The sequence below is a fragment of the Pan troglodytes genome, chromosome 12 (genome assembly GCF_028858775.2).
Source record: "Pan troglodytes isolate AG18354 chromosome 12, NHGRI_mPanTro3-v2.0_pri, whole genome shotgun sequence".
In the NCBI taxonomy this organism is placed as follows: domain Eukaryota; kingdom Metazoa; phylum Chordata; class Mammalia; order Primates; family Hominidae; genus Pan; species Pan troglodytes.
This window is the reverse complement of record NC_072410.2, coordinates 72592312-72612233: the sequence shown is the minus strand read 5'-3', so window position 1 is coordinate 72612233 and position 19922 is coordinate 72592312. Positions and strand designations below refer to the sequence as shown.

Genomic DNA, 19922 nt, shown 5'->3' with positions numbered 1-19922 from the left:
GCCAACACTTAAGACGTGAAACACTTAGGAAGCGTGTTTCCCCAATATGCTTGTTATTAAAAAGAGTCTAAAATATCTTTTCTCCTTTAAATTTGTCTCTGAGATTCAATTGTGTTAGTGATGCTGTTAATAATATACTCTAAATCTGTCATGTACAAAAGCTTTGCTATTGTTGATGTAGGGCACTTTATAATTTATTTATAGATTCACTAGTAATCTAAGGTGTGAGAAATGGTTCTTCAAAAAAATCCTGAATTGCTAGGTATTTATCCTCAAGAATAGCATAATAATACCTAGCAAAGTGTGCTACATATATTAGTTGCACATAAGATTTTGCAAATTTGTAATTCTAAATGAAAATACTGTGGATTTACAGGCAACATACAGCATGGTAAAAAAAATACACACGTACATACACTGCCTATTTTGTTTTGTTCTGTTAATTATCATTTGGAATGCTTACTGGATAAACCATTGGTTAACACAAGTGCTATTTGTCTGCTAGAGATTTCATATAAAGAGAATAGTGATAACAAGAACACAGTGAAAGTTGTTTGGTAAATGCTGAATAAAGGCAGAGAAATTACCTGAGCCTTCTCTTGAGGTCCCAGCCTAATGGTGTTAATATATTTTTTATTGCTGGAGAACTTTTCAGTGATACCAACAGACAAAAAAAAACACAAACAACTAACATAGGCTCTAGATGATAAAACATGTAAGAAATTAACATAGAGATTTAAAACTAATATTGACTTAGTTTTTTGAACAAGCTTAATGTTTACATATATCATGAAGGAGAATAGCAACTATTGTTAACACACACATACACTTCTATACACAAAATTATCTTTTTTGTTTTGAGACAGAGTGTCACTCTGTTGCCCAAGCTGGAGTGCAGTGGCATGATCTTGGCTCACTGCAACCTCCGCCTCCGCCCAGGTTAAGCAATCCTTCTGCCTCAGCCTCCCAAGTAGCTGGGACTACAGGCACGTGCCACCATGCCTGGCTAATTTTTGTACTTTTCCTTCCTCCTTCCCCTCACAGACAATGATTATTATATGTAAGAGATGAATAAATCAACAGGTGTAATAGAAACATAGGTATGTATTGAAAATCAGAAGTTCACAAATTATTACAGAACAAATAATTTGTAGAGCTGATAAAAACTAAGACAATTAAACTAGGTTATATTCTTGCTACTTAGACAAGAACTAATTATTTAATAAAAAGATATTCCTTTGTCCTACCACTGAGACTAGACATTTTAGAGGAAGTGCCAACTTCACCATTCCTGAGAAAATTCCCACTGAAATCACTGTCATGTATCGACCAGGTACACAGACTTCATTCAATATCTCCAATGCTGATACAGAATATATCAAAAGAGATATTGAAAATCATAAGCCCAATCTAGTCTAACTCACAGCTGGAAGTACTTGAAGTTTTTCATTCTCAAGTTGAAAAATGAGTATATAATGAATTCTTAAGCTCCTTAATCAAAATATGTTATCCAGGATAGATACAGAAATCATATTTGCAAGATTCAGTATCACACCATGAATTAGCTTCTGTGTGTGACAACTGGGGAACAGACATAAGAAACTTCCTGAGTGCTCAGTCAACAATAATTTGAAGTTGGTGAGGAAGTAGGGGAGGTTGCATAAAACAGCGCAAGTTATGGGAATCCTTGGACAGCTCTTCGTTGTCCAGGACTGTCCCAGCATTGCAGTGTGTGTAGTGCTCATGGACCTCACGATAACTCTCTCTTTGTGTTATTACCTGCCCTCCACTGCCCCTTGCTTCCCATACATACATCCCTTAGGGGAATGGTGCTGCCTCATTCAACAGAGAATTCAGCTTGGTACATGCCACACAATTGATGTGATGCTGAAGAAACATAAATTCACAGCTACTCTTCAAGGGCAGAGAAAATAGCTTTAAAGGTAAGAAAGATGCTTTAATTTACAGTGTGTACCTGAAGAATGCTTCTCAGACATGACTTTCAGATGTATGGTGCTCACCTGTGACAGGTACTTTGAACATTTCTTTATATTTTAGGATGAACATATGAAATTTCTATTTTTTATAGTTAAAAACTGGTGAAGTGGCCATCATTTCATATGGTTCTTATACTCTTGACTCCTATAATCCTCACAATAAATTTACGAGGTAGGAAACTGAGGTCTAAGTAACTCACAGCTAGTATGTGGTAAACACAATGCCGGGATATAGGTGGGCATTTTGGCTTCTGGAGTCAACGCCCTTGACCACTATGCATAGTGCCCCAACATCCCACACAAGCTTTCAGACCTTAGACTCCCAGAACGCAGGGCCTCATCATCTGATCAGGTTAGGTGTCCAGCATGGAACCATATTTATAGGCAATGCCTAAATAGATACTATTAGAAGGAGTAACACATGATACAAAACTAAACTTCACTCATGACTCAAACACTTACTGTGTGACCTTGGACAAATGGTTCCAATTTCTGAGGGCTAAACTTTTCAGTCTATCACATAGAATGTATATGGATGCATTAAGGAAGGGAACAATATGATTGTATTTGCATTTTCAAAAGGATAGTCTGACAGTTGGGTGGAGATCACAATGGAGGTGGTTAAGACTATGAGAAAGCAGGAGGTGATGAGATTCTGAATAAAGGCAATATGTAAGAGCAGAATATAGATCACCTCAATGTATCCTGAAAAAAAGTGGGCAGCATAGCCTTGGGTAAGTTAGCTTTTCTACGCCTCAATTTTCTCCTTTTTGAAGAGGAATAATAATACCAAGTTGTACTTTTTGAGTTTCCATCTCATATATATATATGTTCTGCACATATATATATGTTCTGCAGGATATGATTACACTTCAGATTTAATTAGCAAAATATTTATTAGAAGCCAGAGGACCACAGAGGCCAGGTCCTTCTAGAGGTTAGGAGCAGGTAAAGTATATCTTGGTGTTGCTTTTGATCTTTTCTCTGGCTTCCAGTTTCCTAAGAAAGCTAATGCTGCCAGTGGCACTACCCATACAGGGTGCAGTCCTTCTGGGTCTGAAGAAACGCCTGAAGATTAATATACCAAAGTTTTATGAAATTGATACCTACATCTCGAATACTTTACGCACATCTATTCAAAAGAGATTTCCATTTCATGGTTCCCTTCCACACACAGGCATCCCCCTCTTCCTTCCTCTGTTTTTTTTTTTCTTTTTTCCTGCAGCCTTTGACATCCCACACTATTTGTTTTCTTGTCTATTGCCCATCTTCTCCAACTAGAACATCAGTTCGGTGCAGAAAAGTCTAATTTTGTTCAGTGCTGTATTTCTACAGACTAGAAAGGTAGTAGAAAGGTACCTGAGATATAGCAAGTGCTCATCAAACTTGGTTAAGTGAATGAATGAATGGATAGATGAATATATTTATCTCAGACTAGCTTTGTGAGAAGACATCTCAAAACCAAGCTTGCATCTACCAATAGAGCACTTTGTCATCTAGTAAAACCTCCAGACCCTAAAGAAAATGCACCATGCATAACTTAAAAAAAAATCCTTTAAAATGCATTACTCTAGTACTTTTTCTTGCCAGTAATAAGAGGAGAAAAATAAAGTCTGAATAACTGTTGCTTAAACACATTTAAAATTACAATACATTACACTCTTCTCACCAGGCACCATTAAGTTCAGGAGAACATGCCTTTGTATATATTTTTAAATATACACCAAAGTGTTTTTCTTTGAAATATGCACTAAAATTTGCTGTAAAAACGTACATTAATTTAAGTGAATTCAGAAGAATGATTGGACGAGGGAAAATAAGTTAATTATTCATGTCACCAGTATTTTTTAAATGCACAGTGGTTATCAGGAACATATATAATTATAAGTAATGCTATTATTTTTTAATAGCAAAGCTACAGCTAAGGTTAATTAATATTTTTAATAAAAATAAAATTTTGTTCTTTGAAGTTGCAAAATGTATTTTGTTAGCTCTAAATATTTTTCAAGGAAATGTGTGTGAATTCTGCTTATATTTTTCAAACAAATAATATTCATTTTTCATGAGTACCTCCAAAGCCTCCAAGCAAGCAACAGAAGTGTCCAATATATTCAAATATTCTTTTCTTGCACAAACATTAATTGGGTTCTTTTTCAGAAAACCCAGCTGGGAATCAAATGCCACTGACTTTAATAGGATGTCTCATATGTGAAATGAATGTCTCTTACAATCTACCAATAATATTTCTTGATCTCTCAATAGTTCCTTTCCTTGAGTAGGTTTGCTAACTCCACCCTGAAAAAATGCCTAACTGAAACCATGGAACTGCTCCAATACATTTTACTCATGTTTACTGATTCTGTCTCACTTTATAATTTAATTTCTTCCCAAGAGTTGCAAACTATAGTCAAAAACCAGAATCTCTCAAAATTTTATTCTCTCTCTTTTCTCAACATTGTTGAAACAAGATGAAAAGAAAATAAAAAAGGTTATGGATTCTAAAAACCAGGCAAGGATACCACAAACAAATTTTGCTCTGAATATAAAGAACAGGACATAATATGTATTATTCTTATGAAGTATGCTTTTCTTGCAAAGGTAAATTTTGGATATGCTGTAAAAGTAGAGTATAATATAATTTATAGACCAAATGGCATACTTTTGAGAGTCAAAAATATACTATTAATAATTACACTGAACATCAGGTATGCACAGGTACTATCCAGGCCAACTGGGCTGCATGGCCACATGATGGAAGACAGAGGTGAAATCTATGTTTTGGTAAATAATCATGAGAAGACCTAATTAAGAGCATCATCACTAGAATCAAAGAAATCTTAGAGCTGAGTACAACTTAAGAGTTTCCTAGTTCAACCTACTTATTTTCCAGAGGCAGCAAGGCCAAAGTACAATGATGTGACCCAAGTTGTCCAAGTCACATGACGAGGTAGGTGGTTGTGTTGAAAGTGGAAACCAGGTCTCCTCGTTCATCATGCTCTTTCCATTATACTACAATCTCTCTACAGTATGTATGTATTCTCTACAGTATGTATGTAGCTTGTAAAATATTCTCGAAGTAAAGAACAAAAAGATCGTAAAATGTGCTATAAAGAACATTCCAGAAACAATGTCACAAGCTTGATCATAAAAGAAACGGCACAGTTCAATTTTCCTTTCTTTGAGGACAGGCAAAGGAAGGAAGTGTTATCCTCTTCATGTTGGCTTACATGTACTCATCTCATAAGACATTGCAAGTTTAATTAGAAGAGGGGGAACATTTAGCAGCCAAAAAACTTGCATGATACTCCTGCCGCACGCCAAGAAGCTCTCAGAATCTCAAAGAACTTTATACCACCAATAGTTTTTGTGAATATTTGCTTTCTGAGATTAGCCTTCTGGAAAGTTTCATAAAATGAGGAGGTCTTATGGAAACATTTAAAAATTAAATATTCCAAGTAAAATGAATTTTATAAATTTTATAAATTTTATGTAATCCACATAAAAAGTACTATCAATATTGTTATATTCACATTAAAAAGGAACAATTTGATCAGAAGTTTTGGTAAATGTCCCTATTATTTCTTGATATAAATCACATCTTCCTAAAGTAAACATTGGGCTGAAAATTGATTATCATTCAAAGCAAAACTTCTTCTTTTTTTTTTTTTTTTTACTTTTAAAAGGATATTTACTTTAAGTAGGAATATAAACAGGAATTTATGGAGGATATTTTGATGAACACTACTATATTCTCTGAGTCTATGAAAACTGAATTACATTTCTTCCTTATTACTATCCCTGCAGGATGGCTGAACAATCCTCATCTCATCTATTTGAAATGAGTCCAATTTAATTCTACCTGACCAAAAATCTGTTTCCATAGTTTTAAAACATGCAATCACCCCAAGGTACATTGCCATTGTAGCTTAAGTGGCTCAGTGTTATCACTGAGAAAAATGAACTTTGATTGAGAAAACAGTCCAGTGTGGCTTTTGAAAAATGAAATGACCCTTTCTGATACACAATTTAGTAAGACAGTTGATAAAAGCAGGCGGATAACCCCACTATGGACAACATTTAAAGGAAGATGCTTCATCCAACCTGTAAAAATAGGTCAAAGGTTACAGTTTCGAAATTAACATTAGAAATTTATCTCATATTTAAACTTCCTGGTTTAAATATTACTGTATTTAGAGGACAATTGAAAAGTCAATTACGAATTATGGAAAATTTTCAACAAATTATTCCATTACTCAAATATAAATAAATTGCTTTCTTCCCTAATGTTTTTTCCCCATACATACATGTGTTGTTATCTGTATTCATATATATATCTCACTACTTAAGAGACTTTTAAAACCTATTAGCCCAACTTTAAAATACTGTTGCTACTACTGAATACTTGTAACATATTAAGTCAAATTCTTTAATTACTGTCATTGGTTTATTACAAATCTAACAATTTTAAATATCTATTTTTAAATGAACCTAATAATCTTTTATTTAAGTCAATATCTCCTCAAATGAACCAAGTATTCACTAATTAATTAGATCATTTACATCTATAAACTGCTGCTGTCTTCAAACATGTAATAGCTTATAATAAAAGAGGCTCTTTTCATTGGCAATTAATGAGCAGTTAACTCTTTACCTTCTGCATTAATTAATATAAAATGCATAAATCTTTATTTCTGCATTTCTACGTATTTAGCTTTCAAATGAAACAGCTGTTTTGTACTTAAAAATAATATTTCTTAATATATGTTACTAATTGACAAAATACATAAAACCAATGCTGATAATATTTTCTTCTTTTGGGACACACCTGGTTTATATAGGAGATTTGGCAACTGTAATTTCATTAATGATAAAACAAGACTACTAAGAAAAATACCTGATTATTTCAAATTATATTCATAAAAGCATTCCTAACTCTGAATGTCCTCTTGTGAGTTATTTTAGATAAAGGAAAGTCTATCAATTTATTTGTTTCATTTTTCCTGTATCAGATTTACTGTAATAACTTGCTTATCAGTAAGTGAACCATAAATCTACAGCAGTAACAAATCATTAATGAAACATTAGCAAAGAATGTTAAATGGAGCTATTGGGCAAACATAAATCTTTCTAAAGTCACAAGTCTTTATTCAAGGAACTAAGTGCTATGATGTTATTGGCAACCTTATAAATCCTAATGAGAGAAAATCAACAAAAGGATCACATTGCAGGCAAACAGTCCTACTAAAATGTATATTCCTTGAGGACAGGGGTTTTATTTGCTGTTACCAATATATCCTCATGCCTAGAAAAGTATCTGGCACATGTAGACAGTGATCAATAAATATATATTTGTGAACACCCTATAAGACATCCCATTTTATTTTGTAGCCAAATGCAAATAGGAAACAAAAAGAAAAGAGACAAAAATGAAAATAAGTGCACATGTAGGTACAATATATCCAACACCACATTTAATTTGCATTTTTTGTATTTTTTTGCCCATCCCTCTTCTAGGACATTTTCTCTTCATCTATTCTGTTCCTCTCACCCTTTTCCATTCAAAGTAAAAATCAGAGTCAATTTTCTTCATTTTCTGGGAAACATATGTTAATTCATATTTAGGGTGCTGATACAAACAGAATTTGCCTTCTATTATTTTCCTTCCAAACTGGATGCAGGTCTGTTTCAAATGCAAGAAGTAAAAGCAAATTTAAATATAATTATCATTCTTACTTCTTCAGAATGCACTTTTCTGGAAAAGTAGGGATCGTGTATTTGGAAAAGCTTTAAATGGCACCTACTGAATATACTCACTATCAGTAAAACAGAACAAAATGAAACAATTAATTTTGGACCAAGAATAATACACAATTCTGAAAAAATTAACAACTGGATACATACAAAGGCTACAAATACCAACAGGAATCTAATGACATTTGAACAGCATCTAACAGCATTTCTAATAAGGTTTTTTTTTTTTTCCTGTGTTCTTCATTGATGGAACACCAATATCCAAACCAGTGCCTGAAATGTAGTAGGCAATCAATAACTATGTCCTGATTGAATTAACATACTTCCAAGTTGTGCAAATGCCACATTTAAAAATCATATTCTTGAAAAATTTTAGGCACAAGATTGAAATAAGCTAATTAGAGTTAATTGTAGGTAAGGGTAATTAATCACATATACAAAATATCTCATATTTTGGGTTTGTGTGCTCAGATAAACCAATAGAATGTTTTTTTTATTTTTAAATAAATAGTGAAAGAGTATACCCATCATTCACCAAGAAAGTCACATGGCTGGCTATCAATTCAAAACTTTAAACTTCAAAATACTATAGAAGTATTGTACTATTAAAATATCTCTTTTAAGATTAAATTTGCCTTGATTTTATTTTGAAGTGCTGAGCTTAAACAGACAAGGTTTTCAAATATCTCATTAACTTGTTCATTTAAACTAAAAAGTGAAAAACCTATGTAATTAGCAGACAATCTACTCAGCTTGGGCCAGAGGAGGGTTATGGAATCAAGACTATCATTTAGCATCTAACAAACCAAAACAAAATCTTTAGTAAAAGTCCACAAACCTCTAATGAACAACATACACACATTTCATATTCAAACGGAATGCATTATGTTAAGCTAGTCTCAAAGGAAGCTGTAGTGCCTAAGATCAGAAAAATGTTCCAATTTAGAAAACACACATATGCAGAAACGCCCACTATCGTAAATAATATAGGATGAAAATGAATAAAATCCACAGGCTCACCTGGCTAATGGGTTCTTTTGTCGGGGGCTTTCCTCTTCTGGCTGTGCTAGTAGCCAGGGTCGTGGTAGTCTCCATAATTGATGTGGACATCTCTGATTGCATGGCAGTGGCTGTCGACTCAGTTGTCATAGAGGAAGGCACTTCACCAACCAGTCTCACATTTCCCACTATGGCGATGTTGGCATCGTTTTCGGCTGCCATATTCAGAACTTTCAAGCCATTGTAGTAAAGCCCAGAGAGCTGGCCCTGGAAGGGCTGGCCCTGCTCTTTCCCGCCAATTATTATGGTTGCTTGGCTATTGAAGATTGTGAGCTGACGCCCTGTAAAAATAATATTACATACATGCAAAAATGTTGATTGTGAACTCTATATCTACAATGGATGATAAAACAGATCTTTCATGGGGTGAATAATGAGAGCAATAAACTATAAGAGAGGCATTTGACTCATAATTCATTGCTTATAAATGAGGTGTCCATGAAATGCATAATTATTGGCAAATACTTGTAAATTCTCAACTTATTATAAATGTAGTGCTTTTGCTAAAAGACCAATCAAAGATATGTATTACAAATCAGTTTTTAGTGGATCCCTTTTCCCTTTTACATCAAGATCTTATATTGTTGGTGTCTTAAGTCTAAATTGTTAAATTTAAAAAATGTAAGATAACATTTCAAGTATTTGTCATTCTGAAATTACCACTGACAGAAACTAATACATAGCAGCTGAAATCTAATTTAAATTTTATGGTAAAAATTTCATAATTCACATAATGTCCACATATATCTATAAGTTATTCTTTAGTGCTGTTTATTTTTTGAAGGCAATTATTCATTGTTATTTGAATTATTCTATTTTTCCGGCAATCACACTGAAAAGAAATTCATGGTTTACACTGAGCATGTCAGAGACAAAAAAATTCCAAAAATATTTTTCTGATTGGCTTTCAGCAAGTCTATCAAAACAAAACAAAATGAAAAAAAAAAATAGCTTCAGATGTAAAAAGCGGCTTCAGGAATGATACACAAACCGATGGAGAAATTATGGCACATTTCCATCAAACAGCAATCCTTAATAACAGTACCATTATCATCAAATTGAGTATCCAGTTTTAGCAGATTGCTCTCTGCTCATAAAAGCATGCACACAACTTTAAGTTCAGTTTTAATTAGGGCTTGTTCCCAAATCCTCTTAGAAGGTTGCAAATGTTAAAGGGACTTCATTATGACCGGCAATTCATATTGCCCACTATTTAAGATTCCTAGAGTTTAAACAAAGAGTTTTTTTTTTTTTTTCAGGACCATAATAAAGATATCAGAACTACATATATTTTAGTTAATAATTTAGAGGCTGGAACATGTAATATAATCTATGAATGATTTATCATTTTGGGTTAATGCTTGCTGTGAGTACCCTCATAGATTGAGTTAGTGGATTATATTTAACAGTCCCTTTAACCTTAAGTTAACTGGGTAAGATTATTAAACAGCTGGTACGTCTAAAAATGTATAGAAATTATTATACAAGGTATGCAAATATTACTATCTACATTTTACTGTTTTAAAGTTGTTTTTAATTTAGTTTTACGGAAAATTTATTTTTTATGTTTATTAGTGTTACAATGAAGTACTACTTGGTTATGTTCAAATTATTTTTTTATTTGAAGTTTTAATCAATGTTTTTTACCTTTGTCGAGTAGCCATTCATCAACTACTCGACCAAGTCGATATGGAATTCGCTGTCTAGCAATCGCCAGGCGCTCGTTATCATTGTTTCCTTTAAAGTTTAAAGAGACATTTCATTGGTTAAAATCTGTAAGGTCAAAGGTTAAAAGTTAATACTTAAAGCTTGAGCTATACAGTTGCCACATGATTTTTTGAAATTTGGAATTTTAAAAAGTTCTACCTAGAACATTTCATGTTTCAGACTTGTCATTCATTCATTTATTTTATTTTAGCAAACAAAATTATTCCTATGTTAATTGAAAATTAGAAATCTGCATTTGAGCTAGGTTATTAAACTTATGTTATAGACAGACCCGAACAACCAATTTAAACAGCATATAATAGCTTTACAAAAAATGACCATTGACCTCAGGGTTTTGTCTTTTTGATGTTTCTTATTAACTAGTTAAACATGTTCAGGTGAAACAGGTTTAAGTTTTCAAAATACATTCAACCTCTTATTCCAGATTAATAATTTATGATCACCAAACTTAATACCATCTTTGGCACACTGAAGCATCTAAAATAGGCCTAGCATACTTTATTTCCTAGTCAGAAAACAGAAATTCTTATTCACCTCATTTAAGAAAACAACAAAGTCCAAATAGTTCTTGTGTATTTCACACAAATTGATTTATCAATCACTTGGACATCACAAGAGAATGCATCTTGCATCATCCAGATATGTTATTACAGGAAAAGGCTTTGACAAAAGTGACTTTATTTGAGTGTCCTTGAGTTTCATTTAAAGCTTAACATGTTGAAGCAAACAACATTTGAAAAAATAATTATATGTATGTTTTTATATAGTCAAATATCTGCTTTTTATTAAGTTATTCTTTAAAAGCATGACAGCTTAAGGAACGAATATAAGCCACAAACAGTGGCCCCTATTCATAGATCTAACCTAAGTGAGAGCCCTGCTTCTTTGCATAAAAAATTATCTGCTAGAAACACTGTTTAAATTGACCTTGAATATTGCTTGCAAATAGATGAGTGTTTTCTTGATCTGTAGAGCACTTAGGAAGAATCTGAGATGCCATCTCGGTGTTCAGTTGTGTATAATGCAAGAAGAGATTTTCTATTCCATTAGAGTTAACTAACATGGAAATTTAAGCTAAGACATTTTGGCATTAGCTCAGATGAGGACTCAGAGGTGAAAGAAATGTTGAATGGTAGCACTATCTGCATAAAAAGACTGGAGTGTTTTGTTAGAGAAGATAAATGAATAGATTTACATTTTATTCCTCTGATTTAGAATAATTTATAAGTGCTTTCTTTTGCTACTCTTATAATACATTATACTTACCACAATAAGCCCAGCATAATACTGATTACACACTTTTGGAGAGATAGAAAAGAACTATCTTTTAGACCTCATCAATTTGTCATCTGAATGTCTATATGACTGAAAATATTTCACACATTAATATTTAATTTAAAATGTAAATATCAAAGTCAAGGCAAATATAAAGTTTAATGAAAACAATATGTATTTCTCTGTATTCTGTGATCACTAAAACATTGTAAAATAATATTTTATAATGTGAGAATATAGTTTTGTTAAACTAATAATTTTTTTAAAAGGACACAAATGGTACAAAATTCCAACCCTGTCTTCATTTTTTAAAAGTGTACACAATTTGTGTTCTCTTTTGTGTGTTTGCATATATGCATATTTGGAAATTTTTTTTAATGTAATATTAGTTACTTTAGGACAGTGTGATTATTGATCAATTACATGTTTTTGGCTTATAAGTGATTTTATATAATAAGCATGTTTGACATGTGTAATTTGAAAAGCAATCACCAAATATTTTCAAAAATACATACCCTTTGCTCTATAGTCTTATTTGTCACTCAATACTCATACCAACTCACACTGGCATAACACTTCTGACAACTTTATGATTAGGTGGTTCCTCATGTTTTTCATGCTAGAGTCTTCCAATCATCAGGCATGACCCACATTCTCTCAGACACCATCCGAATCTAGGTCGCAAATCCCTCTTGCCCAATTACTACTACAGTCTATTGACAGACCTCTCTGCATCTTCTCTGTGATTAATCACACCCATTTTCGACATATAAGCCAATATCTAATCATGTCACTTGTCTAGTATAACCCTTCCCATTTCTCTTAGGATAAAATCTCAGACCCTTAGTGAAGTTTGTAAGTACTTCCACAATCTGGTCCCTTCCTACCTCCCTGTCCCCTCTCACGGCCATCACTGCCTCACTCTGCTCTTTTAATCCTTATGAGACTTCTTTCAATTCTTCCAAATCTTTTCTTTCTTCTCTCTGGGACTTTGCACATGTAGCTTCCTTTATGGAAAATACTCTCCCTTGTTCCCACCTCATCTCTATCTTTCATTAGCTAACCATTACTAATTAATGGAATCTTCTTGGTAGGAACGTTGCTTCCCCAGAAGGTATTCCCTGATGTCATCAGGTTACATTAGGACACTTGACTATATTATTTGTAGCTCCTGAAACATGCCCTTTAGAAAGAAGCATTGAACCTGTAATGGCAAATTTGATAGTTTGCCTTCAAACTCTGAATATCCCTCCATGAGGTCAAGTACTATGCTACTATGTGCAGTATTTATTATTTCTTCAGTGCTTACTTGCACAATACCTATCACATACAATCCTATGAATATCTGTAGAATGAAGTAGTCAAGAAAACCTTGTTTTTAGTTCTGGTAGCTTCTGTTGCACTATTAACACATTCTTACAACCTAACAACATTAAAAAGAAAAAGAAAGCAAATACTAGTGTCCACAGAATAAACCACTTGTAGCTAAGCCTCCCTTTGCACTTTCCAAAGGAAACACCATAAACCTCACTTACAATTTTATTTTTTGATGAATTGTCACTGATTTGAACATCTCTACAATCAGTTCATTATTTGTTTAATAATAAATTCCCCATGTCACAAAATTGGTAAACATACTTATTATTAGTAGGGAAAGGTTGGGGAAAAAAAGGTCTAAACAAGACAGGTCGAGAAAAAACAAAGCTTTATAGATTATTTTAATGACTTTTAAAAAGATCACATAAACACATAAATACATTCACACATACATACATAGAATTTGTCCTCAAACATTTGACTAGTACTAATAGAATAATTGTGTGATTGATATAGTATGACAGTATGATGTAAGTCAACAGAAGCTTTGGAGATCCTTGCTGAGACTCAGCTAAAGCAAGAACATAAACACTGAATTCCCAATGATTAACAGAGGTCACCTAACAACAACAATAAAACAATTTAGAAAATAGAGTAGGCAGTAGACACAAGTTATGAAAATATGTGATAATATATAAGAAAGGTAGCCACACAAGGGGGTCATATCTTCCTACTACCCCAGAATATCAGATGCCGACTAATTCAGTGAGCACTGTTTTAAACTGAAGAACTTTTTAATTACAGGACAGACTTTATTCTTGTATGGGTAATGAATGGAAAATCAGATGTTGCTTATTCAATTCAATATATGCCTACTTTATTCTCTAAATTCTTTGTTCTCCTACTAGAATAAAAAACTAATGACTTTGTTCTCCTATTAGAATAAAAAACTAATGACTTTTCTGCTGCAAAATTATATGCAGATACATTGTGATATGGTTTAGCTGTGTCTCCACCCAAATCTCATCTTGGATTGTCGCTCCCATAATCTCTACATGTGGCAGGAGGGACCCAGTGGGATGTAATTGAATTATGGGGGTGTGTTTTTCCCATGCTGTTCTCATGAGAGTAAATAAGTCTCACAAGACCTGATGGTTTTATAAAGGGCAGTTCCCCTGCAGATGGTCTCTTGCCTGTCACCAAGTAAGACATGCCTTTGCTCCTCCTTCACTTTCTGCCATGATTGTGAGGCCTCCCAACCATGTGGAATTGTGAGTCCATTAAACCTGTTTTTCTTTATAAATTACCCAGTCTTGGGTATTTCTTCACAGCAGTATGAAAATAGACTAATATAGTAAATTCGTACTGGTAAAGTGGAGTACTGTTATTAAGATACCTGAAAATGTGGAAGTGACTTTGGAACTGGGTAACAGGCAGAGGATGTAACAGTTTGGAGGGCTCAGACAAAGACAGGAAGATGTGGGATAATTTGGAGCTTCCTAGAGACTTGTTGAATGATTCTGACCAAAAAGTCTAGGCTGAGGTGGTCTCAGATGGAGATGAGGAACTTATTGGGAACTGGAACAAAGGAAATTATTGCTATGTTTTAGCAAACAGACTGGCAGCATTTTATCCCTGCTCTACAGATCTGTGGAACAATGAACTTGAGAGAGATGATTTAGAGTATCTGGTGAAAGAAACTTCTAAGCAGCAAAGTGTTCAAGACGTGACTTGTGTGCTCTGAAAAGCATTCAGTTTTATTCATTTATAAAGATACAGTTTGGAATTGGAACTTATGTTTAAAATGGAAACAGAGCATAAAAGTTCAGAAAATTTGCAGCCTGACAATGCAATAGAAAAGAAAAACCCTTGTCCTGAGGAGAAATTCAAGCCAGCTGAAGAAATTTGCATAGGTAATGAGGACCCAAAGGTTAACTGCCAGGACAATGAGGAAAATGTCTCCAGAGCATGTCAGACATCTTCACAACAGCACTTCCTATCACAAGCCAGGAGGCCTAGGAGGAAAAAATGTTTTTGTGGGCTGAGCCCTGGGTCTTGCTGTTTGTGCAGTCTCAGGACTCAGGTGTCTTGCATCCTAGCTGTGGCTAAAAGGGGCAAATGTACAGCTCAGGTCATTGCTTCAGAGGGTGCAAGCCCCAAACCTTGGTGGCTTACATGTAGTGTTGAGCCCGTGGGTGCACAGAAGCCAAGTATTGAGGTTTGGAAACCTCTACCTAGATTTCAGAGGATGTATGAAAACACCTGAATGTCCAGGCAGAAGTGTGCTGCAGGGACAGAACCCTCATGGAGAACTTCAGCTAGGGCAGTGCAGACAGAAAATGTGTGTGGGAGCCCCCACACAGAGTATCCACTGGGGCACTACCTAGTGGAGCTGTGAAAAGAGGGCCACTGTCCTCCAGACACCAGAATGGTAGATCCACTGACAGCTTCCACCATGCACCTGGAAAAGCCACAGACACTTAACATCAGTTCATGAAAGCAGCCAGGAGGGAGGCGGCTGTACCCTGCAAAGCCACAGAGGCAGAGCTGCCCAAGACCATGGGAACCTTCCTCTTACATCAGCATGACCTGGATGTAAAACATGGAGTCAAAGGAGATCATTTTGGAGCTTTAAGATTTGACTGCCCCACTGTATTTCAGATTTGCATGGGGCCTGTAGACCCTTCGTTTTGGCCAATTTCTCCCATTTGGAACAGATATATTTACTCAATGCCTGCACCCCCACGGAATCTAGGAAGTACCTACCTTGCTTTTGATTTTATAGGCTCATAGGCAGAAAGGATTTGCCTTGTCTCAGATGAGACTTTGGACTGTGGACTTTTGAGTTAATGCTGAAATGAGTTAAGACTTTGGGGAACTGCTGGGAAGGCATAATTGATTTTGAAATGTGAGGGCATGAGATTTGGGAGGGGCCAGGGATATGGTTTGGCTGTGTCCCCACCCAAATCTCATCTTGAATTCTAGCTCCCATAATCCCCATGTGTCATGGGAGACACCCAGTGGGAGGTAATTGAATCATGGGGACAGGTTTTTCTCATGGTGTTCTCATATAGTGAATAAGTGTCATGAGACCTCATGGTTTTATAAAGGCAGTTCCCCTGCACATGCTCTCTTGCCTGCCACCATGTAAGACATGCCTTTGCTCCTCCTTCATCTTTCTGACATGAATGTGAGGCCTCCCCAGCCATATGTAACTGTGAATCCATTAAACCTCTTTTTCTTTATAAATCACCCAGTCTCCAGTATTTCTTCAAAGCAGTATGAAAATGGAAACATTGTGAAGACACATCTAAATAAAGTACAGTGACAATGTCTTTTTAATAGATGATTCCCCAAATCCTTCCACCATTAGGTATAAAATAGTTCAGAATGTTTAGGTTCTCCAGTGACTAGGCCTATATTTTTCCTTTACCTCATGATTTTCATAAAAATGTTGCATACTAAAAGGCGTAATGGAAGTATATTATTTTAAATAATTTCTCAAGATGTATTTTATTTCTTTACAAATTCATGGTGATATTTACTTATAAAATATCATTCAGTAGCTTTGCATGATTTTGTTGATTATATTTAATACTGTCCATAGTTCAATATACATCTAGACTTTACATGCAATATAAAGGATATAAACCATTTGATTGGGAAAGGTCAAAGGCAAAAATAATTTCCAATGACCTTTTCTTTTCTTTGGAAAGGTTCAGGATCTAATATCAAATATGCTGGGATATAGAAGCTTTACATACAGCATTTGTGAATGGTCAGTGTAAGCGGGCTTAAGCTGATAGGTGAGATGAAAAACAAGTGGAATGTCCCTGAAAATTCAAATCAAAACAAAGTTGAATCTTTCGAAGAAGACATTTGTACCTTCAAGTATTCTAAATCAGAGGTAAGGATAAAGCAATAATGACCCACTTTTCAAAGATCTATACATTCCGGGTTATAAAAGGGTCCAAAAGGAATTTCACCTTTTTCTAAAATCATAAAACTCTACCATAGCAACATGCTGAGCAAATAGGCTTGATTTATAAAATCAGAGCTTCTCATTGAATAGTTAAAAGATAACAATTTAGTCTCACACTTTTCCCATGATAAAAGCAGGATAGGATTTTCCTTTGATTTCTTTTTCCTCCAGTTAATTTTGTTTGGTTTGATCTGTTGGTACCTTCACTGAAAATGTCAGTGACAACATACATGCCTCTGCCAAAGTAATTTTCAAGCAATGAAACTGCATGTAAAATTTGGTTTTATTTTCCTTTGAATTTCAAAAAGAATTAAGTATTTTTGACAGGAGGAAAGACTCCCTTCCCGCCAATCCCTGTAGTAATGCCATTGCAACAAGGTACAATCTCTAATTGTAAGGTATTAAATGTCATTGTAAGGTATTAAATATCAATAATACTTCAAACAAGTTTCCTGGGGTGAAGAATTCAAAGGAAAATCTGATGGCTTATATTTGGAATGTATACCCTCTATTTTGATTAAATCCCAGATAATTTTATTTGCCTATTTGTATAGACTGAATGTTTGTATCTCCCAAAATTGATCTACTGAAAACTAATTCCAAATATGATACTGTCAGGAGGTAAAGCCTTTGGGAGCTGATTAGGTCATGAGGAAAGAGCTCTCATGAATGGGATTAGTGCCCTTATAAAAGAGGCTCCAGAAAACTCCCTTCCCTCCTTCTGTGATACGAGGATACAATGAAAAGATGGTCACCTGTGAACAATGAAGCAAGCCCTCACTAGAAATGGAATCTTGTACTTCCTAGTCTTCCCAATTGAAAGAAATAAACTTTTATTGTTTTTAAGCCACTCAGTAAACAATATTTTATTATAATTGCCCAAATGGACAAAAATACCATGTAACAATATTTGGTCACATTTTAGTCTATTTATTCTATATGAACAAGCAGACTTCCGGGAAATGAGAGTAATTACAAAGAATCAAGGTAAGTAGCACAAAGCAATAAAACTCAAATCCTTGACTTCGAGTTAAATTTCATGGTGTGACTCAGAGAGCAAAGATAAATACAATTTTAATCATATTGTTATAACTATCGGTCAGTAGAGACAAGCTATATGAACATCACTGATGTATAGTTTTTCTCCTTTCATTTTATTTCTTCAATCTTGTGTAATTTCTCCTCAGAAATAAAAGTGTCAGCATTTGATATGACATATTAATATCTATGGGGAAAAAATAAAGAAAAACAATGCTATGAACCAAACATTTGTGCAGAATGATATGAAAATAAAAATAACAAGAACAAAAAGAGACTTGCTTCTTTGGAAGGCTTCTTATTTCTTGAGTTTTTAACATTGGGAAAAGAAACATGAAAGGATTCTGAAAGTCATCTATACCACAAGAGAAGATTAGTAACCTGTGTATAGACTGATTTTTAAATGAGAACAAGACATTTGGATATATCTAGGCCCAGAAGGCAAAGTAATAGTTTTGTAAACATACTCTGATTTTAAGTGCAGCATAATCACATAATTTTCAACTGAATGCAATGTGTATTGTTGTCATATAGACCATACAAATACCATAATGCCTCACTTGGCTGATAATGTTCCAAATAAATAGATTTTGAATATCGACACCTTTTGAGAAACAAACTTTTGAAAAATATAGCTATTCTAATAAAACATTTGTCTTATATATTACTTTATTTCCTATATCATTAAAATGTGTACATAACAAATACACATATCTAATTGGCTCCAGCTTACTCCAGTTTCATCTTGAACTACTTTTCTCTGACTCTTTAAATTAGTCACTTTGTAATTTTTTCAATTCCTTTAGCTAAGCCAATCCACTTTGAACCCAACATTCTCCTTTGCATTGCGAATTTCTTGCATCCCTGTGTACTCAACATCTCTGCCCACCTCAACATACACACACACACACACACACACACACACACACACACACACACATCTGAGGCTGGCTAAATTTTTTCTTTTTTAAATATCAGCTTATACATTTCTCAAGGAAGCATTCCCCGTGTCCCCTACTGCTCCACCAAATTATTCTACTTAATGAATTCTTCCACTATGCATTCTTAAAATACTTAGTAGCAATATCTATAATCATGATCAAATAAGTTCATGTAATTCATTCTAGATTCTAGATTCCTTGTGAGCAGGAGCCATGTCTGTCTTGTTCAATGCTGTATGCCTTATGTATAACACAATGGTGAGCACATGGTAATTGCTTGTTAAGTAATTTCTAAATGAAAACTGAACCCATACAGTTATGCAAAAAATACTACTTGAGGTAATTTTTTGCATGATAATATAGTGGTATTTCTTGTTCAAGATCCATAAGGCAGTGAGATTGTTAGTGTCCACTTACATATATGTATATAAAGTCACAAACACCATTGGATTGTGAGAGGAATAGAACTTTGCAAAACGTTATAGTAAATTTTGCTTGGACGTCAAATTTCCTTTTTTCTTCTTGACCATTTAGTGTCCACTAATTACATATGTGTGCGTGTCTATTTAGTTTATTCAGTTTACTAGACACGAAACTAAATAGAGATAAAATATGTCTCTATATATAATATATATAATTACTGATTCATTATATATATAAAATGACTCAGTAACTCTGCTTATCTTTCATCAATTTTGAATTTGCCATTGTAGTACACAATAGGACAAATCTTTTAAATCTTATTTTTATGCTTAATTACAAGTCAATGATTTATAGTCTGAGGTGAGCTCTACTGTGGTGCATACACATTAGCAGAAAAATTAATACCACGTG

General features: G+C 34.2%; 1 protein-coding gene across 32 annotated transcripts in view; it reads right to left on the bottom strand.

Annotated features, from left to right (window-relative positions):
- NRXN1 (neurexin 1) overlaps positions 1 to 19922 on the bottom strand; it is a 1116221-nt gene that overhangs the window by 125417 nt on the left and 970882 nt on the right. For 22 of the 32 annotated variants that reach the window (XM_054678383.2, XM_054678382.2, XM_054678385.2 and 19 more), the window contains 2 exons: positions 10455 to 10544; positions 8769 to 9088 (listed from right to left, as the gene is read on the bottom strand). In XM_054678383.2, the coding sequence (XP_054534358.1) occupies positions 8769 to 9088; positions 10455 to 10544 (410 nt within the window). The remainder of the gene's footprint in view (positions 1 to 8768; positions 9089 to 10454; positions 10545 to 19922) is intronic. The other 10 variants (XM_054678394.2, XM_054678396.2, XM_054678398.2 and 7 more) reach the window with 1 other exon arrangement.